Here is a 25,825-nt window from a genome sequence, read left to right on the forward strand (position 1 = left end):
TGCATATCGAATAAAGCTCTCAACCAACAACCAACATTAAAAAGATTATACCTTCTTGTTTACAATACTGCATGGAAACTGCCTAAGTAAAATGATGACTTCACCAGTATTTTCAGGGTGTTCGTGGGAGTGCATGGCTAGTTCCTGAGAGAATCCATCAGTCCTTTCGTACTACCTCAATCATTAATTAAGTGCAAAAATATAAACGGGGATTGGATAATTCTGTTGCTAATGTCTGATTGATTAATCTCTGTATACCGCGGCCTCCATCATTGCATTCATCATTACCCAGTTTATAAATGTAACTGCCTTGAAACTACATTCATTCATGAATTGCATCTTTGTTTTTTCATTTTGCTGTGAAAATTAAGATAAGTATGTCTTAGTAACAAAGAGCCACTATTTGTTGTGTTCAATATTCTTTAGTTTATACACAAGTTAAATGAAACTGCAATTCTAACTTTCTGCTCCAAATTTAAACAAACTCCAGTAGCTGCTGTTAATCCACTGCTCAGTGTCCTTTTGAAACAACAATGATCTTATTCCAAATAACCGCAAGTGCTCTGAACTACAAGCAGGTATTCTGTACAGAGCAACTCTTTCACAATGTGTAACATGTTCCACCACTGTCTTTTCTCCTCCCCCACATGCTCTTGAAGCTTGAACTATGTAATGTTCAATCAGTTTCAATAAGAAGCATAATTCCCTGTACAGAATGTGTGAACCCCATCTAGAGGGAAACTGATGTGAAAAATGGGTAATCTTAGCTCACAACCTTCTGGTGGTCGAGAGAGAAGTCAGACCTTTTTTATTGATGCCTAAAAAGATCAAACAACTTGTGAAGAGTGTTTTAGGAAAGAATGTGGAGCACAAAGATATCGAAGCACATCAAGTGATATTGAGTGGGTTTATGTCCATACAGTGTGAGTGAGTGATTTTTGTATAGTTTATTGGTATTTAACATTATGTGTCCTGCTTATAGAACATTTTTAGCCTTGGTTAGTATTTTATAACTGCTTTAAAGAAAATTTAAAAAAGGCAACAGAGTAAATTTGATATAGGTAACAGTTTATGTATCCGTTACCATTCCCTCTGAAGCCCCTTCATGTACCTGGGGCCTCATTTATGAGGCCGTGCGTGCCTTTTACGCTGCCGGTGCGTCACTTTTTTTGACGCACCAGCAGCGTAAAAAATGTGCCTTGTTGCACCATATCTACAAAGTGACGCATCTAGGTAGATGCGTCACTTTGTAAACCATTGCGCTACATTATACCTACGCCAGTTATAATGTATGCAAGGGGGGCGTATTGACGCAAGGAAGGGTCGTAGAAGTGACGCAGTGAAATCTATGAGATTTCACTGCGTCACTTTTAGGACGCCGCTGCGTCAAAATCTTGCGCCTGCCTCACAGCAGGCGTAAGACTGACGCAGGCCCTTTCACATGGGGCTTGCCCCATGTGAAAGGACGCATTGCTGGAGTTGCATCACTTTTGTGACACACTCCAGCAATGCGTCACTTTTGCGCTTACAGATACGTCAGAAATACTGACGTATCTGTAACTCCTTGCGACATGATGCGTCATGCATTAAATATGACGCATCAGGATTGTCGCAAGGAGTGTGCAGTGAAAAGTGACGCATCGCTGTTTTCACGCAGCGATGCGTCACTTTTCATAAATGAGGCCCCTGAAGACTAACTATGTTTTTCCTTGCATGCTTTTACAATGATAACACCATTATAATCCATGACGTCATATAAGCACTGCACTTTTCGATTAATAATTTGATGCTCCTTAATGACATAACCAGCATCCGTGAAGGCGGTCCTCAGAAACCCCTCATCGATGCAGAGATGAGGAAACTTCACATCGCCCACCATGTGAAACGTTGCCTCGAGGGCTGTCATCAGTTTTAGGTGCCCGCCGCATTTCAGCAGTTGCGACAGATTTTTCAAACCGTCGCAGAAGGTCTCCATATCTTTGGCTAAGGATACCAAGGAGTCCACCAGGAACAGACAGTCAGCCTGGGGCAGGACAGCTGGAAACAATGGGTCCCTTCTGTCCATATCACATTTGTAAACTTGTTTGACTTTTTGTTGTACCATCTTCTGCTTCTCAATCCATGTTTCACTAAAAACAAACAGAACATGAATACACATATTTAATTATTGACATCCATCTATTTTGTAAGATCATGGTTGTTATTCAGTACTAACAAGGGGGCATATTTACAAGCCACTGAAGTGTCACTTTTTCCAATGCTCCGGTGGTGCTCTATGCTACGCCATATTTAAAAGGCTGTGCTAAGCCACTCTGCCTGGCTTAACACAGACTTGCAGATGTGGCCCTCTGCAACACAGTTTCCTTATACAAAATAGCGTGCAATGGGTGTTGCTGTGGTCATTGCCAGCATCACCCATGGGGTTTTGATACAATTGTCTGTAAATCCGAGGCAGCGCCAACATCTGACATCTTTCAATAGGAGGCGTGAATGTGGCAGAACATGGAAAAAATGTTTTTATTTCTCCTCATTTTTGCTCTTTCTATCTGTGCTGCATTCTGCAGCCTATAGAAGGATCAAACACCATGAATTGATTGGTTTTGTGCAGAACATGTCCTTGCACCATGGTGCATTGGCCCTAGACTGCGTGTTTAGTGGCAACATTGAGGTGAGTGCTTTTAATATGGTGCACCCCTGCATTTTGAAAATGATGCAGCTCAACACAGCACAATTACTTGTGGCATTGCTCCCTTTTCATGTAAATATGTCCCAAAGAGTTACAGAATGTCACAAGAGGCATCCGCTGTACACTTTAAATATTGCACACGTCTGTAGATGCCAAGTTGTAACCTTGATTTCTGAAGCAGTATCAATGTCTTGAAGAAGGTTTCTGCAGAAACTGTGAAATGTGGGCTATGTGTAGCTGTAGCACCAGTGGTAACAGAATGCATCACTGTGCAATATCAGAGTATAAGGGCACACTTCCTCACTGCATCGTTGGAGAGTACCAGTACACTGAATCACTGTGCATCATCAGAGTATAAGGGCACACTTCCTCACTGCTTTGTTAGAGGGTAACAGTACACTGAATCACTCTGCATTATCAGAGTGTAGGGGCACACTTCCTCACTGCATCGTTAGAGAGTACCAGTACACTGAATCACTGTGCATTATCAGAGTGTAAGGGCACACTTCCTCACTGCATCGTTAGAGGGTAACAGTACACTGAATCACTGTGCATTATCAGAGTGTAGGGGCACACTTCCTCACTGCATCGTTAGAGGGTAACAGTAATAATAATAATAAAAGAGCTTATAAAGCGCCCAGTAATGCCATCTCGGCGTGTCCCCGCGCTAAGAGCTCCTAACGATCACCAATATGAGCCTTTGTCCCTACTCAGTGTAAAGTTGTGTTTTTAGCTTTGCCCTGAACATCGCTTCACTGCTCTCCAGTCTCAGAGCAGGAGGGAGTTTGTTCCAATGTTGAGCTGCTTGGAAAGCAAAAGATCGTCCACCCATTCTGGCCTTCCTTATCCTAGGAATTGTCAGCAGCCCGGTACCCACCGACCGGAGGGTCCTTGTTGGTTCGTAGCGGCTGACTAAGTCCCTAAGGTAGGCGGGCGACCTGCCCCAGACAATTCGGTGACAGAAGAGGAGGCATTTGAACAGCACGCGTTTCTTCACAGGCAGCCAGTGAAGCGCATCCAGAGCCTTCTGAGAATTTGCTCTCCTGGGTCTTCTTAGCACCAGTCTAGCGGCGGAATTCTGGATAACTTGCAGGCGACCAAGGCAGCCCTCGTTGGACCTAGGAACAAGATGTTTCCATAGTCCATCCGAGAGGTCACCAATGCCTGCGTCAGTGTCCTTCTGGCCGCTATGGGTAGGAGGTCTAAGGTTTTGTTTAGAGTCTTCAATACTCCAAAACATTTGCCCACAAGACGCCTTACGTGGCCATCACAGGAGAGGGAGGGGTTGATCCAAACTCCTAGATTCTTAGCCTCTTCACACGGTACAGGAGTAGGGCCAAGACACGAAGGCCACCACTCGGCTGACCAGCTTTTGCTTTTTCCCCCCACTACCAGCACCTCTGTCTTAGAGCCATTGAGTTTTAGGCAGTGGGAGTCCATCCACTCAGCTAGCGCCTGCATACAGGACTTAAAGTTGGTGGGGGTGTTGGTGGTGTTCTGCGATAGAGAAATCAACAACTGGGTGTCGTCGGCATATGATACCAATTCCACCCCGAATGATTGTACCACCTTCCCCAGGGAGGCCATGTAAAGATTAAAAAGAGTGGGGCTCAGAGCTGAGCCCTGCGGCACTCCCTGGTCAAGTGGCATCTCTACCGAACGACATGTCCCTTGCTGTACCTGGAAACATCTTTCTGTGAGAAACGATTGTAACCAGTACAGCGCGGGACCAGCGACCCCAGCTTCATTCAGACACCGTAGCAGGATGGAATGCGCTACGGTGTCAAAAGCCGCGCTGAGGTCGAGCATGATCAGGGCCATTGTATGTCCTGCATCCGCCCCTGCTCTTAAAGTCTCAGTAGCACGTAGGAGGGCTGTCTCAGTTGAGTAGCCTGCCCTAAATCCTGATTGTGAGGGATGAAGTAGGTTCCCTCTCTCCCGTTGCTCAATGAGCTGAGCGTTGACCACTTTCTCAGCAACTTTCGCCACATATGGCAATAAGGAAATAGGACGGAGGTTTTCCAGCACCTCGATGCTTACATTCGGTTTTTTCCTTATTGGCAGTACTATGGCCTTTTTCCACTCCACCGGGACTCGTTGAGTGGAAAAGGAGGTCTGTAAGACATGTCTGATATATGGTTCCAGGGCTACAAGACCCTCTGAGATGACCCAGGCCGGTGCCGGGTCGTTAGGGGATCCGGACTTCACGCTGCGACAGATCTTTATTAGCCTGTCAGCGGCAGGTACCTCGAAAGTTTGCAACGAAGAGTCAGGAGCCATCGGCGAACCACCTGCTCTAAAGTCTGTGCCCTTTCCTGGTTGTCGGCTGAAGGAGGCATAAATGGTTTTGACTTTGTTGGAGAAGAAGTTAGCGGCTCTATTGCACCCCTCCACGGTAGCCCTTAGAGGGGTGTTAGAGCTGGAGACTAATGATATTTCCTTGTATATTTTGAACAGTTCGCGTGAGGAGCTCTCGGCGGCCTCAATGCGTGTCTGGAAATATTTGGCTTTAGCTCTACGCACCGCGTACTGATAGCTTCTGTGTGCTAAGCTATAATTGTTTTTACCCAGTTCGCTCGGGTTCCTTCTCCAGCTCCTTTCAAGTTTTTTACAATTAGACTTGATTTGCTGGAGTTCCGGAGTAAACCACGGGGCAGTGCGTTGTCTACCTTCTCTGGTTTTACCCTTACTCATGGGAACTATCTCATCCAGGGTGACAGTCACAAGCTGATTAAATTCATTATTGGCCTGATCACTGTTCGTGGCAAGCGGTGGTTGCGCTTTCTGGATGGCGCATATGAAGTTCTCTTGAGAATATTGTCTCCATTTACGTCTCATGACATTCTTAATCCCATTCTCAGCGGCCCTATATGGCTGGTAAGAGCATTGGAAAGGGACCAAGAAGTGGTCGGTCCAAGGGAGCTGACAGGGGGTAAGTGCCTTTATCATGTCCCAACTGGCAAAGATGGGGTCCAAACAATGACCCCTCTCATGTGTGGCAGCAACACTTAGCAAGTCCAGTTGTAATTCTTGTAGAACTAGACGGACATCCTCTGCCTCCTTCTGTAGAGGATCCTCTAGATGTAAATTCAGATCCCCCAACACCAATACTTTATTGTGTTTGATCGCAGTCTGAGTGACCCCTTCCAATAAGCTACTTCGGAAGTTGCCCAGAGAACCAGGAGGTCTGTATATTAGGATGCCCGAAATTGCCTCGTGTTGGGTCAACTTGATGTTAAATTCACCGGCTTCGCTGTTATCAATTTTTACTGGTTTTAGAGCACACTCAAAAGGGTGTTTGACAATGATGGCAATACCACCTCCCCTTCCCTTTTCTCTATCGAGTTTATGGAGGGTGTAACCTGGCGGAATTGTATTCACTATGTCTGGATCCGAATGTTCTCCCAACCAGGTTTCTGTTAAAAATAATAAATTCAGGGCCTCATCTTGTAAGAGATCCCACAGTTGGAGGGAATGTTTACTGAAGGATCTACAGTTTAGGAGCCCCCCATTAACAGTGATCGCTGTAAGGTCAGGGACAACCCGCAATAAACACCTCCCGTTGAATGTACAATGTGGACATGGACCCAGGTCAAGTGGCTCCATCAGGTGGCAGCAGGCCGTGAGTGGAGGGGGGCAGAGGTCTCGCAGCCTCTTACTTGTGTAGGACTTCCCGTGGCACGCCCGAGATGTAGGGGTCAGGGCCCCTGGCCCCGGTCGGCCGCGGACGGGCGCAGACTGGCTTTGCTTTGGCGCGGCTTCGGCGCGCGTCCGGCGCACCCGCTGCGCCAGCCCGCTGCGCCGTCTGCTCCCTACACACATATTATAGGTGGAGAGGAGGGCGTGAGGCCGGCGCTACTAGAGCGCAGCCCCAGCCCACACCCAAGATGGCGCCCGCCGCCGCCTCAACCGGGAAGTAAAACGGCTGGGCGAGGCAGTCACCGAAGAGTATAGCGTGTGTAGGGGTGTTAGAGTTCCTAAAAACAATTCCCACTTAACTCTGAGAATAAAAGCCCCCCTCAGAATAAAAATGCATACATTTCTAAAATCGCGATCTAAAAGCACAATTCAACAGTGCTGGAACAGCAGAGACTCAATGCTGCTCGTCAGGTAGCTCGCAGCCCTAGTCCTCCCTCTAGGGAGAGCTCTATCAGGCAGCGAGCTGCTGGAGAAGCCCTGCTAAGTAGTCTGGGAGGGCGGGAGGCCGGCGCTACTAGAGCGCAGCCCCAGCCCACACCCAAGATGGCGCCCGCCGCCGCCTCAACCGGGAAGTAAAACGGCTGGGCGAGGCAGTCACCGAAGAGTATAGCGTGTGTAGGGGTGTTAGAGTTCCTAAAAACAATTCCCACTTAACTCTGAGAATAAAAGCCCCCCTCAGAATAAAAATGCATACATTTCTAAAATCGCGATCTAAAGCACAATTCAACAGCGCTGGAACAGCAGAGACTCAATGCTGCTCGTCAGGTAGCTCGCAGCCCTAGTCCTCCCTCTAGGGAGAGCTCTATCAGGCAGCGAGCAGCTGGAGAAGCCCTGCTAAGTAGTCTGGGAGGGCGGGAGGCCGGCGCTACTAGAGCGCAGCCCCAGCCCACACCCAAGATGGCGCCCGCCGCCGCCTCAACCGGGAAGTAAAACGGCTGGGCGAGGCAGTCACCGAAGAGTATAGCGTGTGTAGGGGTGTTAGAGTTCCTAAAAACAATTCCCACTTAACTCTGAGAATAAAAGCCCCCCTCAGAATAAAAATGCATAAATTTCTAAAATCGCGATCTAAAAGCACAATTCAACAGCGCTGGAACAGCAGAGACTCAATGCTGCTCGTCAGGTAGCTCGCAGCCCTAGTACTCCCTCTAGGGAGAGCTCTTTTCAGTACACTGAATCACTGTGCATTATCAGAGTGTAAGGGCACACTTCCTCACTGCATTGTTAGAGGGTAACAGTACACTGAATCACTCTGCATTATCAGAGTGTAGGGGCACACTTCCTCACTGCATTGTTAGAGGGTAACAGTACACTGAATCACTCTGCATTATCAGAGTGTAAGGGCACACTTCCTCACTGCATTGTTAGAGGGTAACAGTACACTGAATCACTCTGCATTATCAGAGTAATAGGGCACACTTCCTCACTGCTTTGTTAGAGGGTAACAGTACACTGAATCACTCTGCATTATCAGAGTGTAAAGGCACACTTCCTCACTGCATTGTTAGAGGGTAACAGTACACTGAATCACTCTGCATTATCAGAGTGTAAGGGCACACTTCCTCACTGCATTGTTAGAGGGTAACAGTACACTGAATCACTCTGCATTATCAGAGTGTAAGGGCACACTTCCTCACTGCTTTGTTAGAGGGTAACAGTACACTGAATTACTCTGCATTATCAGAGTGTAGGGGCACACTTCCTCACTGCATTGTTAGAGGGTAACAGTACACTGAATCACTCTGCATTATCAGACTGTAAGGGCACACTTCCTCACTGCATCGTTAGAGAGTACCAGTACACTGAATCACTGTGCATTATCAGAGTGTAGGGGCACACTTCCTCACTGCTTTGTTAGAGGGTAATAGTACACTGAATCACTCTGCATTATCAGACTGTAAGGGCACACTTCCTCACTGCTTTGTTAGAGGGTAACAGTACACTGAATCACTGTGCATTATCAGAGTGTAGGGGCACACTTCCTCACTGCAATGTTAGAGGGTGACAGTACACTGAATCACTCTGCATTATCAGAGTATAGGGGCACACTTCCTCACTGCTTTGTTAGAGGGTAACAGTACACTGAATCACTGTGCATTATCAGAGTGTAAGGGCACACTTCCTCACTGCATCGTTAGAGAGTACCAGTACACTGAATCACTGTGCATTATCAGAGTGTAAGGGCACACTTCCTCACTGCATCATTAGAGAGTACCAGTACACTGAATCACTCTGCATTATCAGAGTGTAGGGGCACACTTCCTCACTGCATTGTTAGAGGGTAACAGTACACTGAATCACTCTGCATTATCAGAGTGTAAGGGCACACTTCCTCACTGCATCATTAGAGAGTACCAGTACACTGAATCACTCTGCATTATCAGAGTGTAAGGGCACACTTCCTCACTGCATCGTTGGAGAGTACCAGTACACTGAATCACTCTGCATTATCAGAGTGTAAGGGCACACTTCCTCACTGCTTTGTTAGAGGGTAACAGTACACTGAATCACTCTGCATTATCAGAGTGTAGGGGCACACTTCCTCACTGCATTGTTAGAGGGTAACAGTACACTGAATCACTCTGCATTATCAGAGTGTAAGGGCACACTTCCTCACTACATTGTTAGAGGGTAACAGTACACTGAATCACTCTACATTATCCGAGTGTAGGGGCACACTTCCTCACTGCAATGTTAGAGGGTGACAGTACACCGAATCACTGTGCATTATCAGAGTGTAAGGGCACACTTCCTCACTGCATCATTAGAGAGTACCAGTACACTGAATCACTCTGCATTATCAGAGTGTAAGGGCACACTTCCTCACTGCATTGTTAGAGGGTAACAGTACACTGAATCACTCTGCATTATCAGGAGGGGGAATCGCTATCGTCCATAAAAAATCAATCCACATCTCTACCAGCTCTGACGTCAACCTCGCCAACTCTGAACATCTTCACTTCCAGATCCACATCGACCCCAAGACCACACTCAGAGGCACCCTCCTTTACAGACCACCAGGACCCCGCGCAAAATTCAGTGAAGACATCACGGACTTCATCACTCCCCACGCGCTCCCCTCCAAAGATTACATCCTTCTGGGAGACCTCAACTTTCACCTTGAACAGAACAACGACCGCAACACCGCCACCCTCCTGGACAACCTCGCAAACCTCGGACTTAAACAACTGGTCACTTCCCCCACCCACATCGCAGGTCACACACTCGACCCCATCTTCACCTCCAGCAATCATGTCTCCTTCAGCCATACAACGGATCTCCTCTGGACTGACCACAGCTGCGTTCATTTCACCTACAACAAGCCTAAACCCATCATCCACCCCCAACCAACTCTACAAAGAAACTGGAACAAAATCACCATCGACCAGATCTCCTCATCGCTCCTCCTAAACACCCCAGCCCACTCTTCTAACCCAGACCAAGCCGCCGCCAACTTCACCCTATGGTTATCCAACACCGCCGACACCTTAGCACCACTGAAAAAACGTCAAAGCAAACCTGGCAGCAAGAAAGCCTCATGGTTCAACGATGATCTTAAGAAATCCAAGAAACTCTGCCGCTCCCTTGAAAAGACCTGGAAAAAAGACCCAACCACTAGCACCAAGGACGCCTTCAAAAACGCCACCCGCTCACACCACCAACTAATCCGAAAGGCCAAGAAATCAGCATTCAAGGATCGACTAGACAACAACGCCCACAACAGCAAGGAACTATTCAACATCGTCAAGGAATTTACCAATCCCTCGGCCAACTCCAACGACATCACCCCCTCCCAAGCCCTCTGCGACTCCCTAGCCTCATTCTTCCACAACAAAATTGCAGACATCCACAACAGCTTCGACAACCAACCGGGAGACCATCCCACCCAACCATATGATTAACATTCTCCCTCCTTGAACATCCTTAACGAATGGAACCCAATCTCCACTGAGGACACCATCCGCCTGATGAACTCCATCCACTCAGGATCCCCCACAGACCCATGTCCTCACCACATCTTCAACAAAGCAGACTCCGTCATAGCACCGCACCTCCGCGACGTCATCAACTGCTCCTTCAACTCCGCCACCTTCCCGGAAAGCTGGAAACACGCTGAACTCACCGCCCTTCTGAAAAAACCCACAGCAGACCCCACCGAACTCAAAAATTACCGCCCAATATCACTCCTTCCTTTCCCGGCCAAAGTCATCGAGAAAGCTGTCAACAACCAGCTCGCCGCATTCCTCGAAGCCAACAAATCCCTCGACTCCTCACAGTCTGGATTCCGAGCAAAACACAGCACCGAGACCGCCCTCATCGCAGCAACAGACGACATTCGAACTCTACTGGACAAGAGAGACACAGTCGCCCTCATCCTCCTCGACCTCTCTGCAGCCTTCGACACAGTCTGCCACAGCACCTTCTTACAACGCCTCAGAAACATCGGAATACAAGGAAAAGCACTTGAATGGATCACCTCGTTCCTCACCGGAAGAACCCAGAGAGTCCGCCTTCCACCATTCAAGTCCGAGGCCACTGAAGTCATTTGTGGCGTACCACAAGGATCCTCACTCAGTCCCACCCTCTTCAACGTATACATGAGCCCCCTCGCGGGCATCGCACGCCAACACAACCTCAACATCATCTCTTACGCGGACGACACTCAACTTATCCTATCTCTCACCAATGACCCCAGCACCGCCAAAACTAACCTACACGAAGGAATGAAAGAAGTTGCCGAATGGATGAAACACAGCCGTCTGAAACTGAACTCAGATAAAACAGAAGTCCTCATCTTAGGTTCATCCCCCTCCGCATGGGACTACTCTTGGTGGCCGGAAGCTCTTGGAAAAGCACCCATCCCGACAGACCACGCACGTAACCTAGGCGTTATCCTGGATTCCTCACTTTCAATGAACAGACAAGTCAGCGCCGTATCCTCATCCTGCTTCAACATTCTTCGCATGCTCAAAAAAACATTTCGCTGGATCCCCACCGAAACCAGAAAAACAGTCACCCATGCTCTGGTCACGAGCCGACTGGACTACGGAAACACCCTCTACGCAGGTACTACCGCTAAACTCCAGAAGAAACTCCAACGAATCCAAAACGCCTCAGCCAGAATCATATTAGACATCCCGCGTAACGAACACATCTCTGGTCACCTGAAAGACCTCCACTGGCTACCCGTCAACAAGAGAATCACGTTCCGAATGCTAACCCACGCACACAAATCACTCTACGACATCGGACCAGAATGCCTCAACTCACGACTGTCCTTCTACACCCCCTCCCGCCAACTACGTTCTTCCAGCCAAGCCCTCGCCACTGTACCTCACATCAACAAGTCAACCATGGGAGGCAGATCCTTCTCATACCTGGCTGCCAAAACATGGAACTCACTCCCCAACTACCTTCGCCTCACCCAGAACCACCTAGCATTCAGAAAGCAACTTAAAACGTGGATATTTGACAAGTAACCCTCCTCCCCTCCCTAAGCGCCTTGAGACCCTATGGGTATGTAGTGCGCTATATAAATTCTTTGACTTGACTTGACTTGACTTGACAGAGTGTAGGGGCACACTTCCTCACTGCATTGTTAGAGGGTAACAGTACACTGAATCACTCTGCATTGTCAGAGTGTAAGGGCACACTTCCTCACTGCTTTGTTAGAGGGTAACAGTACACTGAATCACTCTGCATTATCAGAGTGTAGGGGCACACTTCCTCACTGCATTGTTAGAGGGTAACAGTACACTGAATCACTCTGCATTATCAGAGTGTAGGGGCACACTTCCTCAATGTTTTGTTAGAGGGTAACAGTACATGGAATCACTGTGCTTTATCAAGGGTTGTCTCTCTTTATTGTTAGGCTGTAACTGTGCTCGGCACCATCTAGGCACTGCTCACATTGGTTGGCCGACACCTAGCCTGCACCTGAATAGTCATTGAAGGGATGGTATTTACTGTGCTACCAACATGCCAGCTGAGCGCTAACAATAGCATTAAATGAAGTGCTGAGGTGAGTGACTTTATTGAAAAGGGCATGCCTCTTCTGACTGAAATCCACCTAAAAAAACTTGCATTGTCAACACAAATTAGTCTGGGCTTCTCTGCTGGCCTTCTGGCAATTCTTATTTTGTTCTGTTGTGGGTTTTGAGCAAAAAAATAAACACACAATACCATATTTATCCCTGACACTAAATGGAACTACTTTGTGTGAGGATGCATCCCTTGCGGAAGAGAATCATGCCGTAACTCATAGTAAAGTCAGCCAATGGCTGAAGTGGGTTGACACATTACCACTTAATGCATGTTAGTGTGAGTGGAAGAAAAATATGAATGACACCAACCACAGAGTAATGGATGAAGCCTGTTGTCAATCAGCCTGACATTAGATGCAAACCTCTTGCTTTTGAGAAACAAAGAAAGGAAGAAAGGAGGGAAATAAAGAAAGAGAGAAACAAAGAAAGAAAGAAAAAAAGAAAGAAAGAAAGAAAGAAGGAAAGAAAGAAAAAAAGAAAGAAAGAAAGAAAAGATGAAAGAAAAGAAGAAAGAAAGACAAACAAACAAAAAAGAAGGAAAAAGCAAAGTAAGGACAGAATGGAATAAAGGAAAAAAGGAAGAAAGACAAATATAAAAGAGAGAAAGAAACAAACAAAACAATAAACAAAGCAGGAAAGAAACCAAGGAAGGACAGTTTGGAAAAAGGATAAAAGGAAGACAGACAAACAAGAAAGAAACAAAGAAAGTAAGGCTGGAGGGAGGGTGGATCGAGCGGAAGAAAGGAAGTCAGAAAGAGGGAGAAAAAAGGAACAAAGTGTGAAAGAAAGAAATAGAGAAGGAATAGAAGAAAGAAAGAAGGGAATAGAAAGAAAGAAAGAAGGAAAGTATGAAAGGAGGGAGAAAGAAAACAAGGAAAGGAGGGAGGGAGAAGGAACAAAAGAAAGAAAGAAATGCAGAAATAAACAAACAGAGAAAAAATGAAAGGAAGGAAGAAAGAAAGAAAGAAAGAAAGAAAGAAGGAAGGAATAGAAAAGGGAAAACGGGTCATATTTACAAGCCCCTAGTGCCACTGAAGCATCACAGTGCCAGTGAAGACGGAACCCATTGTAGGTGGATTTCAGCAGCTGGCTCACAGTGACAGGCACATGTTCACAAACAGTAACAGGTGCAGGAAAACCCATCATCCAATGAGAACAGGTGCAGCATGTGATATGGATGACCCTCCTCACCAGTAGACTTGAGTGCTCCCTGATGAAGTAACAAATTTCACAAAAAGTGTCAGCCATGAGGTTCTAGTGCAAGAATCATCCCTGGTCCATCAGACATGTTGCAAAATGAAGCGGTGTGGCCCAGTCCCAGTGTACGATGAATCTTCCACCATACAGAAAGCAGTTCATAACACAAGGATTAACCAGTACCCCTGACTGGTAGAAGGTGCCTCAAATACACTGTGGTTCTTACAAGTCTATTACACTGAATATTTACCACCATCAACACCAACCTCATTCATACAGAGTAGGATTCATACCTGCTGCCCTGGAGTTCACAAAACAACTTTATCACGTGACTACAATCCACTGCATCAGGTTCATTCTTCAGCCATTTCCGTAGCTCCTCCATGGACTTGCATTGCAAGCAGGCAAAGGTGATCTCAGTGAAATACTCACAGGCTGGGATGGTGAAATGGATGAGGGGCCCAATGGAAACTTGAATCAGAGAGCCCCCTTCCACCGCACTTGCTCAGAAAAAAATTCACACTTCAATTTATTGCAAAGCTATCAATGTCTGTTGGGCAAAGCCTTCATCATGGATCTGTACTCCTATGCCCTCTTGGTTGGCCAAACCCACTGCGTACAACCTTTAGGCTGCAGCCAACCCTCCGCAAGTGACCAACCCATCACCATGTACTGCGATATTTATATAAATAAATCACTGATGACATCATCCTTGTGAAAGAGTGACAGACCTCCTCTCAGCGTAATAGCGTAATATAACCCTTGATACACACATTCAAAAATAGAAACTACAATTTAAAAAAAAAATGGAAATACCAATTCTAGTTAGAACAACTTATTCAGTAATTCTAAAATCTACATACACATCTAGTCATTTATTAACAGTTCTATATAGGTACTAATACATGTACTCACTCATCATATGTACTCATACACCTATACATCTTATTACACATGACACTCATCTATAGAGTTACTCACACACAAACTCACACATGCAAGTAAACTATCAAACATCCATTTACTTGCATATACAGCTATACACACACCACTACACTTACTTCTACAGAATCATACACATACTTACTCTCTTAAACAATCACTTATAGAAACACAAACTTATTTATACAGGAACTCTTACATTCTCTCGCTCTCATATATACTCACTTATATACATAACTTATATACATCAATACTCACATATACTAGTTTAACACATATATAGTTACTCATAAAGACACTATTGAGACAGTGATTCACTCACTAACACACCCATACACACACTCATCCACCCATACAGTCCTGCACACATGCTGTCTTCAAAACACATACAAACAGTGAGTCACCCATTCATGCATCTATGCGGTAAGTAATACCCCCCACTAAACCATAAAGACACTCATACTGATACTCTAAAATCCAACTAATATCCCATATCAACACTCATATAGCTAGTCACCAACCCATGCAGCCACTTATACACAAAGTGAGACACTGATACAGATATTTTCATATTTAAACATTACTCGTTAATACATGTATTCACTAAGATACACTTAATAAGTCAGTTATACAATCATTTTTACAAAAAAAACATCCATTTAGACACTTATTTACACATGTTGTCTTCCATCGACCTTTAGATATACATATATAACATATTTATTTTTCAGAGAGACACACATTCGCTGGACGATGTCATCAGTGATGTCATCAGTGATGTCATTTGAGATGTCATCAATGATGTCATGAGTGATGTCACTGACCATGTCATGAGTGATGTAATATGTGACGTCATCAGCAGTGCATTGCGGGCGCACAAGTTATAGTTAGCTGAACTAACTATAACGGGGGCATTTCAATGGTTTTGTATGAGTGAAATATCCAGCTAACTATAACATGTGTGAAACCTATGATTTTTTCAGTGAATATATATATATATATATATATATATATATATTCACTGAAAAAACCATAGGTTATAGACCATATATAGTTAGGAATTAGCATTTACAAAACCTTGAAAATTCACTGAAAAAACCATAGGTTATAGACCATATATAGTTAGGAATTAGCATTTAAAAAACCTTATTTTACTCACACAAAACCATTGAAATTCCATATATAGTTAGTTGTACTAACTATATATCGCGCACCCGCAATCCACTGCTGATGATGTCACATATTACATCATTCATGACATGGTCAGTGACATCACTGATGCCATCACTGATGACATCTCAAATGACATCACTGATGACATCACTGATGACATCACTGATGATAACATCCAGTGACTGTATGTTTCTGTAAAGTTAAAATATGTCTTATATATTGAAGAATGAGTGGATGTATAAGTGTCTGGATGATGTATTTAGTAGGTGCATGACTGACTGTATAAGTGAGTGATTAAATGTGTCTCACTGAGTGCATGGGTTAGTGACTAAACTGTTTTAAATTGTGCACCATTGTGTCTGTTGTTTTGTAATCTGATGCAATTGTTGATCATTAGCTATATGACTAACTATATGGGTTATTGATTAGTTGGCCATGTATTTGTTTGGGAGACTGAGTGTGTGTGTGGGTGTCTGGGAGGTGTATGACTCTGTGCATAGATGTGTGAGCAGTTGATTCACTAGATGTATGGGTTCAAAAGTGCATGTGGAAACAGCTGTATGGGCGGTTTACTGTGTGCATGAGTGTATTGGTGAGTGAATGGATATCTCAGTGCTACATGTCAAAGTAAGTACATATGTAAAACACAGTACATGTGGTAGTTGACATATATAAATAACTGTGCATAAGAGCCAGTGAATGTGTGAGTGGCTGTATGGATTATTGTGAACTTGTATCAGGGATTGTATAACAGAGTAAATATGTGTTATTATATGTTTCAATAAGTAAGGTGTGTTTAACTATATAGTTGAGGAAATGGAGGTGTGATTGATTCTTTGCAAGACTGATTAGGTGTGTGAGTAACTCCATGGATGAGTGACAGTCTGTGAGTGTCTGTTTACACTGAGTGTATCTAAGGTTATATTAGAGTCTGAAGAGGTTCATCGTATCATCACATGAATGATGTCATGAGTAATGTCAAATGAGATGTCATCAGTGATGTCATCAGTGATGTCATTTGAGATGTCATCAGTGATGTCATCAGTGATGTCACTGACCATGTCATGAATGATGTAATATGTGACATCATCAGCAGTGGATTGCGGGTGCGCGATATATAGTTAGTACAACTAACTATATATGGAATTTCAATGGTTTTGTGTGAGTAAAATAAGGTTTTTTAAATGCTAATTCCTAACTATATATGGTCTATAACCTATGGTTTTTTCAGTGAATTTTCAAGGTTTTGTAAATGCTAATTCCTAACTATATATGGTCTATAACCTATGGTTTTTTCAGTGAATTTCATTGGTTTTTTAAAAGCTAATATCTGTAGCTGTAAAATGTATTCTTCTTTAAATCCAAACATATATTTTATATGTTTATTAATATTTTTTTTTTATACTTTTTTTTGGTAAGCTCCCGGGGCGCGGACAGGTGAACGCACGGGTAAGCGCAATCTTGCGGCGCGCCCCGGGGCGCGTACTAATACGCGTCCCGGAAGCGCTATTGCCGCGAACGAAAACAACATCGTGACGTATCGCGTAGCCGCCACGCCTTGCGTCATAAGACACGTGTCGCGTAGCCGCGAGATGCGTCTTATGACGCACCGCGTAAGCGCACCCGGAAGCGCATACGATCGCGCAACGTAAGCGCCCCGATACACGCCCAGGACGAGCCCGGGGGCGCGTAGCGTAAGCGCGTCAAACCATGTGACTTTAAAATAACACTTTTCATTGGTTCAGAACTTTTTTTTTTCCAAATTGTGTGAAACCCACCCATTTCTCTCACTATTGCTTTGTACTTGGAGAGAGCAAGAGCTGTTCTGTCTACTCTATCTCCTACTTTTCTGATCTCCAGCAATGGCTGCAAGAGAGTCATCCAGCAGTGATTCAGATGGATTTTTAGATGAGGACCCTCCTCAGCAAAAGAAAAAAACCCATTTCATCTGGAAATTTTACGACATCCCTGAAGGACAGAAAAAAGTCAACGCTCCCAAAGTAACCTGCAAAATATGTGGGAGTAGTTTATCCAGAGGCAATCCTCTGAAAAAATATAGTTTTGGGAATGCTAATTTGATCAGGCATGTGAAAAGAAGACACCCTAACAACTTTGCCAGGGAGAGTGTCAGAGAGCTGGCACGGAATGTACCAACAGATGGCGGCAGCACCTCCACTGGTGGAGCAACACCTTCGGGACCACCCCGTGGAAGAATGGTCCCTAACATTCAGCCGGTGTTTGCAGGCATCAAATTTTTGTGCACGGAGTGTGACGAACTGCTCTGCTATGGGGAGCAGAGTGTTGAACTCATTGCCCTAAAGAAACAGCAACACCGCTGCTCTGCCAGTCCCTAAATTTTCACATTTTTTTGCTCCTGTTGAGCAGTTTTGGAATCCCTGTTTTTGTTTTTCCCTTGACAAAAATCCAAAAAAAAAATAAAATTGTTTTAAAAAGTCTAAAAAAAATATAAAACAACAAAAACAAAAAAATATATATATAAAACAACAAAATAAAAAAAAAAGTTATTTTCAGAACTACCTCCAATTTATAAAAAGAAGCTTTTTTTTTTTAAAAAAAAGTCTGTCATTTTTAATCTCCATGGTACGCTCCCCCGTAAGCTCCCCGGTGCGCGTACCGGGCGCTCCCCCCCGCGAAAATCGATTTTTTTTTGATTTTTTTTTCACCCGCGGGAGCCTTTTATGGCCCCCACATCAAAAGTAGGGGGTCAGGGGGGTGTACCCTGCCCCGTTTTGCTCATTCCCCCCCTTTGATTCTTGCCACCTCTTGTGTCTCAATCCCACCGAGACACAAGATGGCGGCCGCTGCGGACTGTTTCGAATGTTTACAGACACCCGAGAACCAATCAGCTTGCCGTGCGCAAGTCGCGTGGCGCGCCTGAAGCGCTCCCCGGTACGCGTACCGGGCGCGGCTCTAGATATATATCTTTTTTTAAACCTAATTTACTCAAAATTCACAGGACCACATATCTTGAGACCTAGCAAAGGCACATCGGGCAAACAATATCTACAATTTTGCCAAGTTTCGTGGAAATCCATTCAGCCGTTCGGGCTAAAAGTGAGGCCAACCGCCCTATGGAAAACTCAATGTTAAAAACACGTTTTGGGACCCCCCTTTTTTCTCGCCCCCCCCTTGACGAAACCCCCCCAAATGTTCAGGGGCTGCTCAGAAACAAAATGTTCCATTTTCCTGAAAATTTCAGCCGATTCCGTCCACAAACGCCAAAGTTATTAGACATAGAATTTTCAAAAATCCCATAGAGAAAAAATCCTAACTATATATACCTACTGGCGACCGCCAGTAGGTAATATATATATATATATATATATACATATATATATATATATATATATATATACAAACAGGATCACAGACACAAAATTAGCTGATGCCAGATTTATTTTGTTGTGACGTGTATATATATATATACATGAAAACTTCACCACGCCACTTCCAATCCCCACTCGGATCGGCGAAGCGATAACCAGGAGACGGACCACTGGATCAGGTTACAGGTTCTTTATGTAGCAATTCAGCTGGTAAAAGTGCACAACGCGTTTCGGGCAAAGCAAGCCCTTGCTCACATGCAATTTACTGTTTGTAACTTTTTTGATTTTATACTGCTAGGTGGCCCGCCAATCCCAGCCCTCTAACCAGGTCATGTGACCATGAACATAGACAATATGTTAAACATTGTAGTTCTTACTGTGCAAATACGCAAGGTTGACAGTATAAATAGCTGTTCAAAAGAAAATAAGTATTCATAATGTCCAACTATTACCGTATAAATCCGTAAATATGCAGGATAAAATAACTGATTCCTACGTAATATATCTTGCGAGCACAACAAGCTAGAATGAGCTAGAATGGGTGGGTATATTTCAAAGTGATATTAACAGTGCAAAACAGTTCATGTCTAAAGTGCAAAGAAGCTGACTAACACGTGCAAAAATTCGGGAATAAAGTGCCATAGTGAATGATAAAAACAACCTGTATAAATATGATGAATCAATGCTTTCTAAACAATTTAGGATAACACCACATTTTGTCAGATAATAAAGCATGATAAAAATATTTCATATTAATTACGGAGTTCATCATTAAAATTGATTAAAAACACCCTCTGAATAAAAAAGTGCTAAAAAGAGATCTAATTAGAAAAAACAGGATATTACATATATTTACATAGAGGGGCTGAGGATCTAGAAAATTACAGCTCCTGGCTAACAGGGAACCTGACTAGCCAGGGAGAATTTACTGATCAAGATACTGAAACACCGAGAGCCGTTATGTAGAATTTAAACCCCCCAGGCAACAGGGAACCTGACTACCTGGGGTCACAGAACTCATATCAACAAAATGATGGAGTAGGCCAAACAGATGTGTAATGAGTCCTTTTATAAGAAAGTATGCAGATCCTTGGTATTATTCAGCCCTTTAGGCCACTTACTATCGAACTCGAGGATCATGCTGGACTCTAATTGTCTTAGTTTGAGCTCTCTTTCACCACCTCTACGAAGTTTGGGCACTGCTCCCATTACATAGTACGATAAGCAGTTGACATCCTTATTATGTTTAATTTCACAGAGGTGCGCCACTGGATAGGAAAGGTCGCTGTGCAAAATTGCTCGCAAATGTTGCAAGATCCTGACGTGCACCCTCTGTTTAGTGCTCCCAATATATTTGAGGCCACAGGGCACGTCAGGACGTACACAGCGAATTCCGTTTTACAGGTTTGATTACCAATAATCGGAATTTCTTCCAAACTGAAAGGGGTACGGTAGTGGGTCTTATTAACACCAAACTTGCAAGCTCCGCAACTGGAGCATTTACGAAACCCTGCTGCAGGGTGCAGCCAAATGGTTTTTTGCTTTAGTTCTGGACTAGTTTGATCCAGAACTGCTCCCATGTTACGTGCTCTGCGAAAGGTCACCATAGGTTTGGGTGGTAATATGGCCCCTAGGACATTGTCCGTAAGGACAATAGGCCAATTCTTGTTGATAATTTTTCTGATCGTGCTTTCCTGATCACTAAAAGTCGTGATGAATCTAGGACAGACATTGGACCTTACATCAACAGTCTGGTTCTGTTCTTCGATAACATTATTAGTAGACTCAACAGGGAAGAGACTCGCTCGGGTTCTAGAACTAGCTTTAGCCAAAGCTTGATCAAACATAGCGTTTGAATACCCTCTGTCTTTAAGCCGGTCTCGTAATTCCCTTACACATCTTTCAAAGTCATCAACAGAACTGCATATTCTTATTAGTCATAAGATTTCTCCAAAGGGAATGCTATTGATGGTGTGCTTAGGGGGGAGGCTAGAGGCATGTAAAGTGGTATTAAATGCGGTAGGCTTCCTAAAAAGTGTGGTTTGTAATTTGTTAGAGTCATCTATATACACTTTGACATCTAGAAATTCTACCTGTTTTACGCTAATATGCGATGTAAATTTCAAATTCAGGGAGTTCTTATTGATTTCCACGATAAAGGAGACAGCTTCTTCCTCATCCCCTTGCCACACAATAAAAATATCATCAATATACCGCAAGTATTTGATTATTTTTTCATTCACCCAAACCTTGTGCGTGGCGTTGAGAACCTGCTCCTCCCACCAGCCCACGTGCAAACACGCGTAGCTGGGGGAGAAGCAGGCCCCCATTGCAACACCACTCAATTTTCTCCACACTTCTTTACCAAATGCAAAATAGTTATTGTTAAGGCACCAGTCCATTAAACTTAGTACAACTTTGTTGTGTTCATAGTATTCCACAGGTCTCAGACTTAGAAAATGACTTGCAGCACTGAGGCCACTTTCATGGGTGTTTCAACTGGTATATAAGGACTCCACGTCCAACGTTATTAGTAACATGTCGTCCTGCCACTCAACTGCTTCAATTTTTTTTCAGGAAGTCACTAGTGTCCCGGACAAAACTGGGCAAATTCTTTACTTGATCTTGTAAGAAGAAATCTATATATTGTCCAACTTTTTCTCCTACACTGTTGATGGCTGAAATTATCGGTCTTCCAGGTATGGGCGTGATTCCTTTATGGACTTTCGGTATTAGGTAGAAACCTGGTAATACTGGGAACTCATTGTGCATGAATTTGAACTCGTCTCCTGAAATGAGGCCCTCCCTACGCCATTTTGACAGGAGTTTGTATAGAGTTTCATTGGCCTTAGAATATTCATTATTGTTAGATTTTGTATAACACTCGATATCGTGGAGTTGTCTGTAGGCCTCTGTAGTATAGTTAGCTTTAGGCCATATCACAATGTTTCCGCCTTTATCCGCAGTTTTTACCACAATATTGGTGTTGGTACTGAGTTTCTTCATTAGTGCAAAGTAATTAGCCCATTGTTGACTGAAAGCTCGCCTTTTGAAGTAATTTGTTTTCTTATATAGCCCTTTATTTCTGTGGTGATACAATCATGGAATGTATCCAGTGCATCTTTGGCCATAAACGGGACAAAATCGGACTTGCCTTTGAATGGAGTCACGCCTGCTCCTTTCTGTGCCATGTTTATTTTAGTCAATCTTCGTTGGGTACTTATATCCACATCAGAACCCATCGGTTGTGAGTCAGTTGCCTGATTTAAATCGTGCACATCGAGCAAAGTTGGGACATCTGCAGCCAAAACCAAAGGTTCAACATTAGCAGTGCTCGTAGTAGGTGTAATGGAACTAGTCTTCAATTGTTGTAGAGCGAAGAATTTTTTGAGTTTCAGTTTTCGTATAAAGCAGAAAACATCAACTCTCGTCGGAGCATATTTAAAAGATTGTGCAGGACAAAAGTTGAGGCCGAGAGAAAGTAATTGCTGTTCCGCTTTAGTTAAGGTGACATCAGAAAGGTTTATGACAGAGTTATTTTTTACTGCTTCTTCTTCTGCCATATTTGTTTTTTCCTTTTCTGTGCATTTTTTTTATGTCTCCTTCGTCTCTCTCGTCTCTTTTTGTTCCTTCGTTTATTGCTGCATTCCTTTGTCGCAGTCGTAATGTTTGAAGTCTTTCCGCGACTAAAACATCTAATTCTTCCTCTAGGTTTAAAATAGTACCAGGTTGTTCATTTATTAATGAGCCTCTACTAGAGGCACTTGATAGGGTGTTGGAATCCACATTAGATGTATCATCGTCTTTATTGCCACTTTCCCTTGCGGCGGCAGTTGCTAGGGGAGTCTGTCTGTTTGTTTCCTTTCTCGCTATACTGTTGGCGTTTGCTATCGTTATATTTGCGTGTCCGTTTGCATAATGGGCTTGGTCACGGGCAAATTTGCTCACTTTCCTGACTTTAATTTTGTCCTTGTGTTTTTTAAGTCTTTCCACCATTGACTCTTTTAGTTTTTTAATGTTCTCAGTTTCAGTAATTTTGTCAATTTCTTCCTGGATTGTTTCAATTGTTTTTATAATCTCTGCTCGGTCAATAGCTGCATGTTTTATTAATATATAAACAAGGTTCATCGATGCAGCCAAATTACTCTGTCTCCATTCTTTTAGCTATTGAGGGCTCGGTTTTTCAAAGCTCGGAGCGAGCATGATCCGTAAACCTCTGGGAACCCGTCCAGCATCAGCATACTTTGTTAGGGAGTAATGCTCCCACCACTTAGTAATTTCAAGGCGCCTTTGTTTTTCGAGGTCCTTGTACAGCGTTTTAATATTTGTCTCTTCGCGTATCGCTGTGTTTGTAGGGGCTTTTTTGGTGACATTTCCCGAAGCAGAGATTTGCTCAAACAATTCCTCAGCTTCCTCTTCCCTTGCATGGAACGCTTCCGCAGACATGCCTTGCCCCAGCTGAACCTTTTCTTGGTTGGTGTCTTTAAACGAACCGCACTTAGATTTTCCTTGCGGCGTTCGTTAAGTGTTGATCCCACACCAGGTGATACCTCCCCACCTTTGCACTGCCAATAAAAGACTCACCACATCGGTATAACATCAAACGATAAGCGAAGTCCTCCGACCCCGCTACTGGTTGGTGTTTTCGTCGTACATTGTTGGAATCTATCCGGCTGCAAAAGGGGGTGTCTGCTAGAATTCCACACAGGATCCGGTAAAAAATTAGCTTGAGAGCAGACGCCACATCAGGGGAGGGGCCCATAACCGGAAGCAAGCTCACTTCCGTAATTACATACACGAAAACTCCACCACGCCACTTCCAATCTCCACTCGGATCGGCGAAGAGATAACAAGGAGACGGACCACTGGATCAGGTTACAGGTTCTTTATTTAGCAATTCAGCTGGTAAAAGTGCACAACGCGTTTCGGGCTAAGCAAGCCCTTGCTCACATGCAATTTACTGTCTGTAACCATATATATATATATATATAGAGAGAGAGAGAGAGAGAGAGAGAGTGTGAGAGAGAGAGAGAGAGAGAGAGAGATATTTATCAATAAAAGGACCTGTCACCAAATATCTTTATCTATTGATTTGCAATCTGCTTCTCACTAACAGTCCATAACATAATATACATTGAAAATGTTACTGGCCTACAAAGGAAGGGTCACTTGAAAAACAATTTGTTAAAATATATTTATTGAAAATTATAATTTTTATTCATCAGCATATATCAGCATTTGGCATATTTACTTATCCTCTAGAAAACAACCACAGTTCATTAGTGTAGCAAAAGTGGATATGACATTTGTTTGATGAAGCAACACACACTCAAGTTTGTGAAGGATCCCTGCAATGTTTGCTTCTGACTCAAGATTGACATCCAGTAACAACTTTGTGACAGGCGTGTTAGACAGTTGCTCCTGACTTGTAAGGGACATCCGGGAAAGCTCTGAAGTTAAAGACTTCAAGCAATTGCTTCATACTCAAGAAAGACACGTAGCAAATACTTAAAGTACTGTAGTTGCTCTAAAAGACCAGAACAATTGGCTGTGTCAATGCTTGTTATTCCATATATTCATAAACTTTCAACCTCATAAGTACAGCATAGGGTTATCAGCACACGGCAGCTGCACTCTAACAGTGATTCCATGTTAAATGTCCACAGTAACACAGCAGTGCCTTACATATATTGGTTAATCATCACAAACTGTTGTCGAGAGCCCCATGATACCCACATGCACGGGGTCAGATGTAGTAGCAGATTGGTACAAGGAGCAGACACAGGATGCCGGTACCCATGATATGTCAGCTTTCATAGGGTTCACAGACCGTTGACTTAAGTCCCCCTTCTGTCTTAGTAACTCCGAAGGGACATCACACACGAGGATGCGGTTCAGATTCTTCTCCTCCTTCCAGCCTCAGCTTCCCGTCTGTCCAATAGCAGGCAGTCTTACTTTTTCTATAGATAGTTCAATAGGTAGTTGGGATCCACCTTTTACCAACCTAATTACCCAATAATCAGTTGCAACCATACCCTTCCATATCACAACAATTCAGAGGTTGAAGACCTTATGTTCAAAACCAAATCTAAAGCATACCTTTTTAGGGCTTACCACAGACAGTACCTTCAAGTAACGTCAGCTGCAAAGGCACTTTCAACATGATGTGGTGAGGTCAAAGGTAACACTAGCTGGGGAAGTGGCAGCTGAGCCTGAACTTTATGAGCTTAAGGCTGAACTTGAGGAGCTAACCTGTTGCAAACTTCTCACTGAATTAAGTGGATCTTGGGGGATGAAGGGTTAGAAGGAATGGGAGCATACACCCTCAGATTGGGTTTGCTCACAGTCAGCAGACAGCACCACCTCTTCCTCACACCATCTCCAGTGACGTCCATATGTGCAGAGACCCATCCCTCACTGGAACACTATGTTCTTTCCTCTACTTAGAGTCCATTATCTCCCACACCATCTCCACTCACATATAACCTAACCTTTACCCCCACACTCTTCTCACTTATGCACAGCTAACCCTGTACTCCCTCACATTAGCCCCATTCAGCAATGCCCTATCTATCCTTAGACTATCTTTAATGATATGTTACCAGTACTCTTCACTCAGCCTATCCTCACTCACAGCAACTCAGTGCTATACTATCTCCACTCACACTGTTCCCACTCATAGCCGTTCCACTCCTATCACACCCATGCTATCCCCACTAATACTATCCCCACTCAGAGCC

The 25,825-nt window shown here is 44.0% G+C and overlaps 1 protein-coding gene across 1 annotated transcript; it reads right to left on the reverse strand.

Moving 5' to 3' along the window:
• Positions 1–1,693: 1,693 nt before the first annotated feature.
• LOC144751968 (indolethylamine N-methyltransferase-like) lies at positions 1,694–23,213 on the reverse strand. The gene is made up of 5 exons (XM_078639928.1): positions 22,631–23,213; positions 19,538–19,617; positions 14,440–14,444; positions 13,917–14,123; positions 1,694–2,129 (listed from the first exon to the last, which is right to left on the reverse strand). The coding sequence occupies exons 1-5, from the start codon at positions 23,211–23,213 to the stop codon at positions 1,694–1,696; spliced, it is 1,311 nt and encodes a 436-aa protein (XP_078496054.1).
• Positions 23,214–25,825: the final 2,612 nt, after the last annotated feature.

Source organism: Lissotriton helveticus, chromosome 4_2 (genome assembly GCF_964261635.1).
Source record: "Lissotriton helveticus chromosome 4_2, aLisHel1.1, whole genome shotgun sequence".
NCBI lineage: Eukaryota > Metazoa > Chordata > Amphibia > Caudata > Salamandridae > Lissotriton > Lissotriton helveticus.